Consider the following 15,480-nt stretch of genomic DNA (forward strand, 5'->3'; position numbering starts at 1 on the left):
TCAGTTGCTTGACAATCTAGATATAAGAGACCGGAGCCATGGCTTGAAAGGACATTTGGCATGTATGATAAACCTATCACAGCTGTTACTATCATTCACTTTGCAGATTATTGTAAACAAACTTCAGCAACCCCAAAACATGCCATTCAAGGTGTTGCTGAAATTAGTTAACCTTTTGATTTAATTGCTTTTTGCACTTATGTTTGATTTATAAGCATCAAACCATGAAACCTGAAGCACTGCACTTGTCTTTGCTTAACTATGTCTTTCCATAACACAGTCATTTATGTCCCTTTAAAAATATAGCTATGTGTTTCCAATTATCTCTGCATTGCTTAAGATACCTCTTCTTCACAAAGAGCATGTATGAGTTGTTTCAAGACATCTGTAATAGGCTGGTTTACAGCTTTTCGCTTTTCTAGCTTCTTCTCCAAAGCAGACACGTCAGATTTAGCACTCTAAATGGAGGTAACAGAAAGAATGTCAATTGCAAAAACACCCTACCCTGAACAACTTGTCGGATCACTTTAATAAAAGACAGACAAAATAATCCTCTTCTTTCATACTCGAAGAAATTTTTTAATCATTTAAGGTGCTTTTATCTGTTTAAATAGTACATACTAATTGAAGACTTGAGTCAGAATACAGTAAAAAAAACCCCAACATCAAGTCATATATCTACAAAGGTCAACATTACTATTTTCTCTCGCACTCAGTTCTTTGTGTTCAAGGAAGTAGGGAACAGAAGCCTGTTTCTTTTTCCATCTCCACTTTGCTCAGATCAGAAATGTAAAGACTTGACACTCGACCATTAGAAGCAGTATGGATTTATATGGTTCCTGCCACTCAAGTGGATCACTGTAATTTACAAGCATGAATTAAGCCTCACACCACTACTGTTAACTAACTAGAACTTTCAAGAAAATATCTACCAGACAGGGAAACTGAGGCATGAAACCTCAGCCAACTCCAAGGTCAAGTATCAGGTCTATGTGAAAATCTGGATAGTCTTTACTTCTACTCTGGAAAGTAACCTCTGAACTTCAAATGGTAGATTTAAATAACGTTAATATACTTCCATGACCTGAAAGCTAGTGATTACACTTCATCTAAACCCCATATCCAAACAGTATTATTACAGTAAGAACAAGCACAGCTATCTGTGAATTTACTTACTTCTGGAATGTTGTCTGTAGACAGAGATTTTTTATTACACAGTAACCCTGCATCCTGAAATTCAGCAAGACAAAAATATCACTTATCTCTAAGTAAGCATATCATACTAAAAAGGTTCAAGGTAATTATATAATAGCAATGGTAAAAAAAGCTGTGTTCTGCAGCATTATTACACTGACTTGAAACAGCACTTATTAAATGTATCCCTTTCACATTAGACATGAAACCAGCTACAACAGTGAAAAATCATAGAAAGGTTAAAAGGCTTACATATAATCACTGCATGAAGATATTTATTTTGCAAAGGAGAATATATTCAGAGATTTTTTTAGATTCAAAGCAATTGCTATAGAACCACAGACCTTAATTAATTCAGGAACTTGAGAGGAGTCCAGCAGTCTGCAAATGCCGTTGTAGTGGCTTGTAGGGATAACTATATTCTGTACCAAGAGGTGGGGAAAAAAATTATATGAGTTTTGAAACACAACCAAACTGAAATTTGTCTAACAGAAATTATCTCAGACGTAATTCAAGTCTCCAGCTCTTGCATGTCATTGAGAAGTGGTCTGGTTGTACTTAAAAGCAGCAATTTCAAACCTAATAGATACATGTCAGGCAGGACAGGCATTATGTAGCAAAAAATGAAATGGTACCATCTTCTTCAGCTGATGGAAGTATTGTCTCAAACGCTCCTCCTTGGCCTGTACCTCTGAGTCACTCATGCTGTCAATCAAGTGATAAAGAAAATAGCCAACAGCTTCTGTGGAAAAAAACAAGAGAAAGCATTCCACTAAAATTACTGAGACTGTCATGTTATCAAGATTAATTTATAAGAAATCATTTTGGTGTGAGATGTCACCCTGATGAGAGGCTCTGAAATGGCAACAATGATCACTGAGGCATAGAGATTATGTGGTTTGGGAGCACATATCTAACTGGTGAGTGAAAGGAATATTAATTATTTTCAGACCTAGTGACAGCTTTTCAGTACAGAATCTTACTTCAATCTATTTTTTCCACTACTGTGTGACAGAAGTGGTACTGCCCAAGGCCTTCCCCCCCTTTCCTGCCTGCTACCCCAAATAGTTGCCACAAATATTTTGTCATTGCTCAGAAGAAAAAACAGTTTCTAACACTTTGCATATTTATTCTGTACATTTTACCCATTATATTCCATTACCAAGCTACATTAAGTATTGTAATATTAATGTAAAAGCATACAAAAATATTTTAACCATTAGAGAAAGTAACACTGAAGAAACTGCCTATTAGCCAATGAAAGTCAAGATGAACAGATTTCATCAAATTATGCTAAGTTTCTTATCTATGCAGTGCAAAAATATCTGGGGTCTAGCTCTTCCCAAAACAGGAAGAGCATCAAGTATTGTCTTCTTGAAGGTTAGCTGTCCCCATACCACCTTGTCCCTCTGGCCCTGAAAGGAGGGGGAAAAAAACCAAACCAAACCTGTTTTAAAAAAACACATTAAATAAAAAAAGTATACTTATTTCAAGGCAGAAGATTTTGGATATTAAGTACCATTTTGCCTCACAAAATCAGTACCTTTACTACTAAAGGTAATAGCAGGTTGAAAAAAATGCCTTTTTTCCCAAGTATTTAAGCACTGATACTGTATTCCTTTTAAATCTCCGTTTTGATCTATAAATTTAGAAAAATAAAGCATTATCAGCACGATTTGTTTATAATTCTAAAAAAAAAAAAAAATCTCGTGGATCTTACAGAATATGCTCTGATTATTTGAATCAGGATTTTACCCAACATGTTTTCAAATTTCACTTTCAAAAAGAAGCAATCAGTGTTTACTGTTGTAATCCCTCAAACCCATCATTACACAGAAGAACGGATTTGTGGATAAGTTACAATCATAGAAATTGAAACTCTACCAGTTGGTCCTGGAGGCGTCAGGCAATAACGTTCATCCTTGTACAACAGTTCTGTTATCTGGTAAGACAGAATAATCGTACATTGCAGCCAAAAGAAGCAAGCAAGGACAAATAGTATCTGAAATTGAATTCTCAAAATAATAAAGCATCTCTCTGTTAAAGTATTATTCTTTACCACATCATAGTCATTCCCTAAGAAACACAAAGGGGTTTTTTTGGTAAATAATAGGGTTTTCTTGAAAAAATATTGCAAACAGAAATGCTTTCTGAGGTATAGCATTAAGACAGAGAACACTCGAGTATTCTGTTTATATATCATTCTACAGGAAGTTAGCTATCCTAAGACACTGCTTAAAGCGTGTCACTCCTGAAGATGCTACAATTATGTTCCAATTTACCAAAAGGCTGAGATTGTCCTAAAAAGCTTCTTATTTTTTGTATCTGAAAGAAGCAAATACAAAAAAAAAATTCATCATGCTCTGCTAGAATTAAGGTAACTAGTACAGCTGTAAATAAGCTGCTGTAAATAAGGGCAATTTTGAATGACAAAACATGCATTCACAAAAATTAATTACAATCAACTACATTTAGCACTCATTTGATCCATCATGCAAACTAAAGAAAATTATAGATTTTACTTCCTCTGAAAGAAAACAAGCATTTTACCAAAAGCCCCCATATCTTACCTACAAATACTTTAACCTAAATGACATCACTTTAAAAATAATTTGATTGTTCTTAAGGAAATTAAATAATTTTTATGAATTAAACCTTCAGTTAAAAACTGAAATTGTGTTTCAAGAATTTTTGTTTTATCTCCCATGATTCTAGAATTCAATCTGAAAGAAATCAGGAGATGCATTCTCACTGCCAAAGTGCTGTGTTTTAAGTAATGACAAAAGAAAAGGAACCCTCACCTTCAATTGTTGATGAAGATGTATAAATAAAGACAGAAAATACCAAATGTGCAACTGAATATCTTATCTATTACTTTTCTACCAACACCATGGACACTGTTCACAGGTAAACTACAGCTTTTTTTCTGCCCTTTTCCTCTCATCTTCCTATGACAAATCAATACACTGCAATAAAATCCAAGGAAGTCATAACAGTTCTTTTGAATCAAATATTAGAATACTAAAAGGGTTGAGTTACAGAAAAACTATGCAATATTATTCCTGTTTCTAGGTGTCTATTTATTTCCCAAGTTAGCGTTTCTTATTTTAGAAGTTCAATGCATGTATTTACTGTTAAACTTAGTGAAGACAACAAAATTTATTTTTATTCCATTGTGTTGAAAAGCAAAAGTAATTCTAGATATTACTTCACATGCAGACCACCATTACTTCAGCTCTCTGTCCTTCAAAATTATTTTTATAATGGGACCAATAAGAGATCCCCTTTTTTCTTTCCCTGCTCTCCCTTTTTTTTAAATGCAAAAAAGGAAGGAGAGAGGCAGCAGACAAAAACATGCTCTCACCAGAACCATCACATAACAGTAAAATGTAGTAAAATGCAAAAAAATCCTGCACTGATTTTATGCAAATCATTGATCAGTGACTTTCCAAATCTCAATTTCCATTTCATTCCAAGATTTCTTTGTGAAATCTAAAATATTCTTTTATTAATTAGCAGTTACAGTACTGAAGCAAAAACAACAAAAAGCACAGTGCATCCCTTCCCAAATTCTGAAACCGCATCCAAAGCAGTATCTGCCAACATTCCCTCTATTCTAATGCTATGCAGAATGTAGTGAGCAGGTTATATTGTGGTGTCTTTCTAATGTAGCTCTAATGTAGGGTTGGGAAGATGATTAGAAATTTCCCTTTGAGTTCATCCAGTTCATTTCTTTTATCTGGCTTTGACTTCGATGCTTTAAGTCATAAAACAAAAACTTGGAAAAACTAAGTCTGCCTTACTATTTTATTAGTACCAGTGTAAGGATAGGAAGAAAATTTAGGGAGGGCAGGAAAGTGAATTAATGCCAGATGGCACAACCATGGCAGAAGCTACAACCACTTTCAGCTGCAACTACATTGCTCTAGAAATTGCAGTAGAATAAGCTAAATGATATGGTAACATCACACTTGATTTTTCATTTTACTTAACTGTCCAATTTGAAAACTTGGTTTGATACACTTGTCTGATCTACCACTGACAGTTAAGTCTTGCTCAAATTCATCAAGTCTACATTTTTCAGTCTCAGCATTCAGATTTACAATAATGCACCATAAAACTGTAAATAAAATCAAGATTCTTTAGGCATTGCATGTTTATCTCCACTTACCTTGCTCCATAGTTGTACATCATCTGAGCTGAAGAGGGCAGCAAAGGATAACAAATTAAAAGCAAAAAAATTATTTTACTCTTCTAGCTTTCTCTAATACAACACAGAACATTAACACTAAGGATCTTATTTAGATGAAATTAAAATACAGTAATTTCCACATACTGTTTAAACTTTAGAATAACTTTAGGACTTTTTACTATACTCAATATGGTCATAATTTCTGCTAAAAAATGTAAAATAATGCAACATTATTTAGATTACTTATGACTAAGAAGTATTTTAGTTTTGGTCTTGGTTAAATTTTCTAACATATCCTAATTTTTTTTAACACATTCTATTTTTTTGTTTTATGCTTCTCTATTTAGCATTTCAAGAAAATAACCTTCATTCAAACAAGCTGCACTTCACATAGAAAACACTTGATACATGGAATTTGCTAAAAAGAAAAATTCTAACTCTCTCGTGCATTAGACTTTCAATACACCAAGATAACTACAGGCAGCTATTCATGCATTTATACTGTGCAAAAAAAGAAAGTAATCAAACCTCTTAAGGTATAACCTTCATTATAGTGAGAGGAACATGTAATATGTTAAAATGTAGAAAAGAAAACATAGAATTTCTCCCATCATAGATTGAAACAGAACTTGAGGAATAACACTTCTCTGTACATCATGAGTTTACAACCAAAAATCATGTTAACCAGCTCACTAAGGTAAAAAATCCCTGACATCTTAATGTTAACCAGCTGTCAAGTATTAAAACTGATGTTTTCCTGTAATTCATAGAACTCCAAAATTCTCATTAGAAACTATAACTTTTCAAGAACTGTAAATTTTCAACAGCCATTAAAACAGCACTAACATAGGCAAGGGTAAACTTATGACACAATTTTATCATCCTGTAATTCTCATTAGAGGAAAATAAGATGTCAGTGTGAACAGATGTACAAAAACCTGAACGCATTGACAGAAGTTTAGGATTTTACTTAGGAAGTTCAAGCCTATGAAATATTTGTTCTTTCTGTGCAACTGCCACTTGTATTTGAAAATGAGTCAAATGCAGGTCCACACAGAGTGAAAAGAAAATGCCATCTGTGAGGTTAGTTAAGCTTTGTTGGGTGAACTCACTCCACCACTGACAGGATGACAATGAACTGCAGATATCAAATGCATCAATTTCCTAAAGTACTTGACTCTGAAATAGTAATGGTACATCAGGCAAATAGAATGGGAATACTTTGAAGCAGTTACTACAGAAGAGCAGTTTCAACAGAAATCCATAAACTAGTCTGCCACAGACATTGTTCATGTGTCCCTGGCGTCCCTACCCTGTACTTTTGTACTCCAATCCTGAACTTTGTTCATTTGAACACTCAAGACCTGCATTTAGCCATAAAATTTTGCTGTGGTCTTTACAAAACCTACAAATATTCTTTCTTCTATCATACCCTCAAGTTTCATGCTCAGGCTGTTCTAGCCATTAAGTTTAAAACAGAAAAGGCAACATGAGTGGGTATGCTTTCAGAAATAATGTAAGGGTAAAATCTGAGCACAGGCAACCTTAAACACAGTGTCTGAAACCAGGCAGCAAGAAAGGCAAACAAAAGAATAATATAAAACAGATAAATAAAACTTATGCCTCAGATAAAAGTGGCAAGGAAAGCTCCAGTAAAGAGTGAAATAAACCACCACTACCCCATCCCCAAAAAAATCACATCAAAAGACCCCTAACCTTAATTTCCATCAGAATTTCGAGGTTTTAGCTCAATGTCCAATAACTGTTGTAATCAGACCAGCAGGACCTGTTCCCACTATGAGGAGAGTAACTGTTTCACTTGAGCAGACTATAATTTTTAGCAACTAGTTTGCTAGTGAGATGACGACATTTTAGAGATACTTTAAACCACATTCTGCACACCTGGAATCCAGTGGCAGGGATATTTCAGGCTTGCATTGGTTGTGTGTGATAAAAATTAGCATGGTTTGCTTTCTAGTGAAAATTCTACTTCAGCTGGATATTTATCTATACTTATAGAGAGAAAATGTCTTTAGAAAATCTGTTAATTTAATTATTACATCTGAAACAGGTGATTCTGGAGCCGAATATTTAAAGGAATAGCAATATACTTCTGCTGGATCTAAAATACTATTTCACTTATCCCTTGGATGTCAAGATCAGCTAGAGCCTAGCTAACACACCAAATTTCAATATTGTTTTGCTTTTTCTTCTCCTCTTCCATGATACAATAGGACCAGCTAGTTAGAACATGCAACTTGCTGCAAAATTATTTTTGTCATGTTCACCTGTTATGTTTTACTAATATCTAACCAAAACACGGTTCTAATTCACTCTTTACAAAATCCCAGGAAATAACAACAGCCGCCTTCAAACCTTGGTCCTGAGTAATATCAGATGACTTGTCTTGCTCCCTGTGGTGTAGGCATGCTGAAAAAACCCCCATCATTCCCAGTTCTGAACTGGCAAACTAAACTAAGGCAAGCAATGCATGATAGAAGTGCTCACTAATTTACATATACTTGCATAAGCTTAGGACAACCTTGCAAGGAACCTTCCTTGCAGGACAGGCCCATGACTGAATACAATGTCCAGGCAATGTAGCTCAGAACTAGGTATCACATGTGAGTGTTCAGGAGCCATATTAACCCAGAGAGCACAGAAAATTAGCAGATGTAGCAGAATATGCCAGGCTTCTACTGGTATTTCACGTTAATCAAGAACCCTATTACTTTACTAGTTAATAGTGATAATCTTGAGGGAATTTTTACAGTAGCATAGCTGTTTATATAAGAAAACGCAAATAAAGATAAACCCCCAAATGTTTACTACTCTAAGTTTATATACTGGCAAATAGCACAGAACAAAGAATGATGAAATTGTTTTTCATCTACTATATATAATGTTTCAAGTGTATGCTCATATATACCAGAGGCAAGGAAAATGAGGGAAGCAGAGAGGAACAGCAGTATCTCCTACTAGACTAGGAATGGTACTTTTAAAATATGGAGCAGGGGGCAAAAGACTGGGCAGACTTGTGCTCAACAAGACAAAAAAGAGAGGGAACTTTGTTACATGGGAAAAAAGGTATTCATATAAGAGCCTTACCTTTTAAAACCCGAAATGAGGCTGTTTCTAAATAGCCGACAATCAATAGCAGGTGTGTTTGCTGAAGACACTGTAAATGAAAGCAATGTTTTTCAATAGTCATTGTCAAAAAAACCTCTGAACTGCAACAACTCAGCAGATCATGTAAATAGACCATCATTTGAAAAGCTATGTTGGTAGTTTACTAAATGCTGACAAATATTAATAAACCAAGATTTAAAATATCAAAGTGTTCTGATCCATTTCAAAACCAATAAAATATTCAGAGAGTGAGTTTTCCCTCTACCTTGCCCTTGATGTCAATAGTTAATAAGTTGCCTTTTAATACAAATTATTAATTGCAAAAAGCATCTTTATCTGTAAGAAAGTACAAGACCAATTCCAAAAAGCAAAACAAACTTCAAATAACACTAATCAAGAAAACCTGAGGTATTACTGCTGGAACAAGAAAAGATCCACTGAAGGCAAATGGTTTGCTAGTTGTTTCAGACTGGGCACCTGCCTTAAAACAGATTTTAAATTACTGGCGTTTTATTTTTTTTAAATAGTAATAAAAATAAAATTGTAAAAATCCAAGCAAAAAATCAATGGCACAACACTAAGTGTTTGCTTCTGCTAGTATAAATGCTCTGGCAAGAAAGAAAAAGTAGTTCCATCTAAAGTGCTATCCACTGAATTAAATTAAATCTAAGACAGAAAAGAGAGACAAATATACAGTTCTGTATGTTGTTATATAGAATAATATTTGAACACAAAGGAAACTGCAAAATCACTTAAAATTAGATGTCCCTGGGAGGTCATTTACAGTTATGCTTCATGTCCTTATCTTTACATCATTTCTTGACTGAATATTCCATACCATTCTACCTTCTTCCTGTAGAATTGCTGTCTCTCATTCCAGCACCGTAGACCAGCAAAGAAAAAACACAGTAGTGGGTGCATTTATGTTCTGTATGAAGTTATCATCATCTCACTTCAGCATCACAATGGAATTAACTGCTGCAAAAACCTGACTGCACAGGGCCCTTTCAGCAAGGGCTGCAATATGGTAGAAGATAATCAAAATAAAAACATCAGCTCTAAGAGAACTTGGGAAGTCAAAGGCAAGAACATGCTAAGAGCACTTCCTTAGTCTAACTCCAGTTTTAAATGCTGGAACATTTATTTTTGTTTGAAAATTTAAGGTAAAGTTGGTTTCAAGACGCCCTCAGTACAAATTCTCCTCCAGCAGTATATTAAACTTTTTGCTCACAAAAAGACGAGCAGAAAAGCATCTTAGTATGCTCAGCTGCTGCTGACAATCGGCAACCTGGTTTCCTTAGCAACAAACAAGTCTTAGAAAATCAAGGGGCTGACAATGAAGTGGAATGGAACGGCATGATAAAGGGAAAAAGCAGCTCTCATGTACACTGCCTTATGTGCCCAGATTCCTCAGCTGATGCTTCGGAGTTTTCATCTTGTCAGTAGCAGAAATCTATACATTATAAGGCATGAGAAGCTGAATCAATACACCTAGATAGCAGCCAGCATTAATAACCAACCTTTGCCTTCTCTGACTACACTGATGAGACAATCTCAAACTATTTTCCATACTGCATCTATTTTTCCCTCTTTGTAATACTGCAAAAAGAGACAAGTCAAAAAGAAGAAAAAAAAATCAGCTGTTTAATATCTGTGCCTTATCATCACATAGGTGCTAATTAGATTTACTAGCATTCATTTCAGCTTGGTAAACTATTTACGGAGTAGCTTCCTTTAAAGCTCAAGTTCAAAGAAATTTGATATGTCTCCATGAATTATTAACCCTGGTCTTTGTAAACTGAAATACCACTACAAGATTTAAATTCAACTCACAGACAATAGCTAAATAATATACTATGTGATACTACTTTTGTGACAGTAAGACAGAATTCAATTTACTCTATGTGCCTGTGTCATACTTTTGATATATACATGTATTTGTGTCTTATAACACATTAAAACCAGCCTGTTTCAGTTAACCAGAATGAATGGAGAGGTCTACATTTTCTTGGAGAAAAAAACCCCACACATTCCAGAAGAGATTTCATTGCTGTTAATAAACAGTCCTCCTTTGAAAAAAATTTCAAAGTTTTTTTAGGTACTTCAATTTTTTTAGAGTCAATGGTTGGGTTTATGTTTTGTTTTTTTTTAATAATAAAACCAAACAAAATACTGGCAAAATGTAAGGTGAATCTTGAAAATTCACTAATTGATAACTCTCCAATACCAAAATCAAATCACTGATTAGTAAGTGCTCAATTTTCTCATCTGCAACACAACAGCTTCCCAGAGTCATGGTATACTTATGTGTGTATTTGTTAAATATAACAGTTAATGACAACTGCAGCAAGTAACTGCTTAAGCTTTTCCCTGAGCCTTGAACAAATAAAACTGCTGTTTACAAAGAGATTTTTCTGTATCAGATTTAGCCCAAGTTTAGGTTTTTTATTAATATCTCAGTATACTACGAATATAAAAACTATTTATTTAAATTCTGAAGAGAATCACATATTCCTACTTAACCAAGCAAATCATCCCATCCCATACATTCAGTCAACGAATTAATATTTGCAAGCACTAAGCATCAAAACAGTCTTTGGAGACAACTCTTAAACATGCTACAATTCAATGCCTAATTAACCAATCACATTTATACACAACTTCCATGACCAAGAGATCAGCAGAACACCCTCAGGTTAATGTCAGTGACCATCAGATCTGTAAAGTTGGTTCTTTCATGAGTAACTCCTTAGTACTTCAGAGCTGTATCGTTCCTTGCTTTCTGTAGTCATTGAAGCTGCAAACAAAAGCAATCCCAGCACCAACCACCTCACAGCCCTTGTAAAAAACAAACTCTTTCCTTAAGTGCAAGAGTGTCACATTCCTGTCACAATCACGGTAAAGCTGTTATTTGCAAATAACTTGTATGTAAATCCTATGGCCAGGTTCAATACCAAAGAAGAATTTAAATTACGATTTAGGGCTCAGAATTGGTAGTTTCAATCTGACAAGTCATCATAGGAGACCTCATATGATAAGCACTTTGCTCAAGTTCTCCACACATGTTGAAACCTCACATATAAACACAAGTAAATCTCTTAGCCTACAACCAATCCACACTATCACCAAGTCCACAGCAACAAGCAACATAAAAAATACTCACATATAGAAAGAACTTTGTCCAGTCTCCCATGCAGTGCTTCACTTCTTAGTTCTGCTGTATAGAGCCCAACACTTTCAAACAGGCAGCCATTTTCCTAGAGAACAAGCAATCAACCATGGAACTCAACACAGAGAAGACCTTCTGGTACCTCATATTTTTAAACACTTCTTTCCCAAAGGTAGCTATTGGGAACACAGAAGGTGCTCTACAGGAGTCTATACAGCAGCCAAATGAGTTGCTACTGATTCAAAATTTTTGCATTGAAATCAACTGCAAGAGACAAAGTTACGAAAGGCAAAAAGACTGGGACACTTAAATTTGGTCTCCAATTCTCAATTCTTAAGCGACTAAAAAAACTTATTCACCAGAAACAATTGTAGTACTTTCAGTCCCCAGTAAAAAAAAACAAACAAAAAAAGGCATTACATTCATTCACTTTTCCAGTTCAGGAAGCAAAAAGCTATTAAGTCTGGAGCAAAATACTTTAGTTAGCTATGAAGAAATAAAAGTAGCAGGAAGAAGGCATATTAAACAAACCATCAGTGCAACAACTGTTTGAAAAATACTCTAAATATTCTGAACAGGCTTCATGATACCAGGTTTGTGTTTGGAGCACTATTGGGATCTGAAGCCCTCACCAAGAACATAATATAAGAAGCCATGTAATAGCCATTTTTACAAATTTTACATGCAAACTTACCTTCAGCTGGGCATGGGCAGTTTCAGTATCAGCAAAGTTTTTAAAAACATAGTCTGTATATGTTTCTGCATCAAGGTCCACCCCCAATTTGTGCATCACTTTGAGGACCTCAAAGATACCTATCAAGGCAAAATTAATACGACTAAGCATTCAGAAAAATGAAAACTTGAGAATCAACATGTAAAAATAAATGTTGCCTTACAAAAAAGGAATTGTCTCCTCAATTTCCCTCCTTGAAATTGCTATGAAAAATCCTGCATTTTAAGTTTTAATAAAATTCTTAACTGTGAAACTTAAAGTAGATTTCTAAAACTTCATAGTTGGTGCTGTACTATAAAAACCATGAAAGTTCAGTTTGGAAATTGCTATTATACAAAGTTATTTTCTAACATAGCAAATATACGAATTAGTCATGTTTGCAGAACATCTTATAGAGCTATATATCAAAATGTCCATAGTATTGTGGATAAAAGAACAAACCTGAAATTTGATGTAAAGTACATTAACTCAAGATACAAACACATTCTTCAACAGATCATACATTCTCAGTTTTGCTCCCAGGACCCAACTCTGATTAGCACTAGTGTTCAGGACTTTTCTCTGGACTTGTTTAAAAGTAGCAACATGTTTGTAATCAAATTGGTTGATTACTCTACAACACATCAGCTTCAAACTGGAAATTCCAAAAAAGGCTGCAGTCCTCCAAGCCCACTGAACCTACATTGTAACTTTTACAGGGTTCACATAATGTCACACAACTAGACTGTGTATCACTTCTGTAGAGTCAATTTGAAGACACTAGATACCAAATATTAATAGTCCAGCAACCAGAGTGTAGTTTTAGAGTATATGTCATTCCTTTTAATGCTCACACTCTTGTGAATTGCAGAAACTTCTTACAGCAACCTTAGCTACCAAACTCTGAACTCCTGTCAAAACCAATACAGGTATAATCATTTTTTGCTGGTCTAAAAATGATTTGTCAGTTGCTGCAGGACACCAGTACCAAACAACATATGTTTTTTTCAACTTGCATTTCATACTTATTACTTTAAAAATGTCCAAAGTCCCTGTCTTTGCCCTGGAGTGCCACCTATGGAAAAGTGACACTTCCATGAATATTTTATGCAGTGCACTATGGTGCAAATAATCAAATGTGAATTCCCTTTGAGCACTTGAAAATACATGCAGGCAAGTCACACTAGATTAAAGTCGCATCATCTGTTCGAGTTTGCCTTAAACAAAACTCTGATTTTGGATCAGAATCTGCAAAAACATGAATAAAGAATTAATTACACTAAGTCTTTCCTCATACCTTTCAAATGTTGACAGCTAGTTTCTATTTCATGTTTTCAACATCCCAGAACATATATTAAGTCCTCTTATGCTAAAACCTTTTAAAAAATAACTGTAACACTAAAAAGCAGTTTGAAGACCAAGAACTAGGTCCCATAGTGAATAAGGTGTGGTGCACTCAGGAGGTTTGAGCTCAAGCCTGTATACAGTAGACTGCAGAAAAAAAGGCTTGTTAAGCATCCCCACTCCCTAGCAGACAGACTAGGGCACATTTCCTGAGCAGGAAAGAGCAGGTGTGAGAAACAGAACATCAGCACAACAGCAAGATGCAGATATCACAACCACACTGCACCGAAGTAATTGCATAGCAAAAGTAATCACAAACTGAAAATGAAAACGTGTGGCAGCATATTTTTTTTAAGGCGGCTGATGTACAATTTTTGGGGGGACAGAAGTTTGATGGAACCAACACAGAGTCCTACAGTTTTGCATACATTTTCTACCTAACCAAAAGCAGAACTACTTTGTAGTCAAATAAACATCTTCCACAATACTAAGCAATGAAACATTTCCATTTCAGTCAAAAAGATTTGAGCATTATGTATGTGGACTTTTATAAATTCTTTGCTTCTCATACTGGAAAATGCACTGACCTCTTCTCTCTCCCCCAACCAAAAAACGGACTAAAAAAGAAAGGCACAGAAGTGCAGTCAGGTTTATGCAGAACACTGATCTCACAAACTTTTTTGAGAACAGCTCCCCAAATATACAGGTATATACATTCAGAAACTATTTACATGTATAGAACTGTACTGCTGTATTGTGTGCATTATCAAAAATACACAAAAATAGAGAGCCGAAAAGGATAAAATATTTATTTGCTAACAGCTCACTCACAATCCCATGGATTGCCCTGCACATCCCACTCTGGAGACCACTGATCCAGAAGACTGGGCATGACTAAAATCCACTATTTTACTAATAGTGAAGTCTTTTGGTCATCTCTCTGTTTGATCAAGAACAGGCTTTTTGAGATCTTAAGCTGACATATCTAAGTACACAGGAGCTGAGTACACAAAATCAAGTAACAGAGCAGAAAGAAGACAGAAACATGAAACAAACAACTTTTTTTTAAATCAATACTGGAAACAGCACTCAAACACCACAACAGAAAACAGATTCCAACCTGAAATCAGTACATTGAAGAACAAATTTAGGAGAGATGAACTATGAGGTGGTCATAACATTTATGTGGTAGAGCAGCTTTTCAAAAACTGAAAAGTGAGGCCTGCATTTAGGTCTCCCATTCATTTCCTAAGGTTCTCACAGTTAAGCCATGCCTACTCCCTAAAGCACTCCCATGAGAACAGAAGGAATTTCTAAGGCAGTTATGTATAGTTTTACATGTGCAAGGGAAGTTAAATTTGGCTTTAAGCAGTTTTCTGAAGAAACAAAAAAACAAAACTTAAGTTCAAAAAGTAAGGTCACATTCAGGAAAGCATAGTATTTAACATATTTTTGCTGTGCTGCTAATTTCAGTTCCACTCAGATTGTTATTTGCCAGAAAAGTCAGTCTGTAAAACAGGATTTCAAGCAGTAACTTTGTGAAACCACCACCCTTATTCCCTTCTGGAACTAGACTCTTTATTTTCCAAAGTAAAAACTGAACGACTATTCACTAACCATGGGTTTTGTACGTAACAACAGTTTATACAATAGTTCAACAACAGTAGAACCCAAAAGCAAAATACACACTTGTAAAAAGTGTTTTTAAAAATAACACCAAATCATTCAAAGGGAAAGAGA

The 15,480-nt window shown here is 35.0% G+C and overlaps 1 protein-coding gene across 2 annotated transcripts in view; it reads right to left on the minus strand.

Annotated features, from left to right (window-relative positions):
• Nucleotides 1-15,480, minus strand: part of LRPPRC (leucine rich pentatricopeptide repeat containing) — an 85,665-nt gene that overhangs the window by 49,878 nt on the left and 20,307 nt on the right. For both annotated transcript variants that reach the window (XM_014883175.2, XM_088161238.1), the window contains exons 12-20: nucleotides 12,379-12,497; nucleotides 11,679-11,772; nucleotides 8,495-8,564; nucleotides 5,366-5,393; nucleotides 3,079-3,136; nucleotides 1,830-1,936; nucleotides 1,539-1,616; nucleotides 1,177-1,230; nucleotides 345-458 (exon numbers count right to left, since the gene is read on the minus strand). In XM_014883175.2, the coding sequence (XP_014738661.2) occupies nucleotides 345-458; nucleotides 1,177-1,230; nucleotides 1,539-1,616; nucleotides 1,830-1,936; nucleotides 3,079-3,136; nucleotides 5,366-5,393; nucleotides 8,495-8,564; nucleotides 11,679-11,772; nucleotides 12,379-12,497 (722 nt within the window). The remainder of the gene's footprint in view (nucleotides 1-344; nucleotides 459-1,176; nucleotides 1,231-1,538; nucleotides 1,617-1,829; nucleotides 1,937-3,078; nucleotides 3,137-5,365; nucleotides 5,394-8,494; nucleotides 8,565-11,678; nucleotides 11,773-12,378; nucleotides 12,498-15,480) is intronic.

Source organism: Sturnus vulgaris, chromosome 3 (assembly GCF_052056855.1).
Source record: "Sturnus vulgaris isolate bStuVul1 chromosome 3, bStuVul1.hap1, whole genome shotgun sequence".
NCBI classification, from domain to species: Eukaryota; Metazoa; Chordata; class Aves; order Passeriformes; family Sturnidae; genus Sturnus; species Sturnus vulgaris.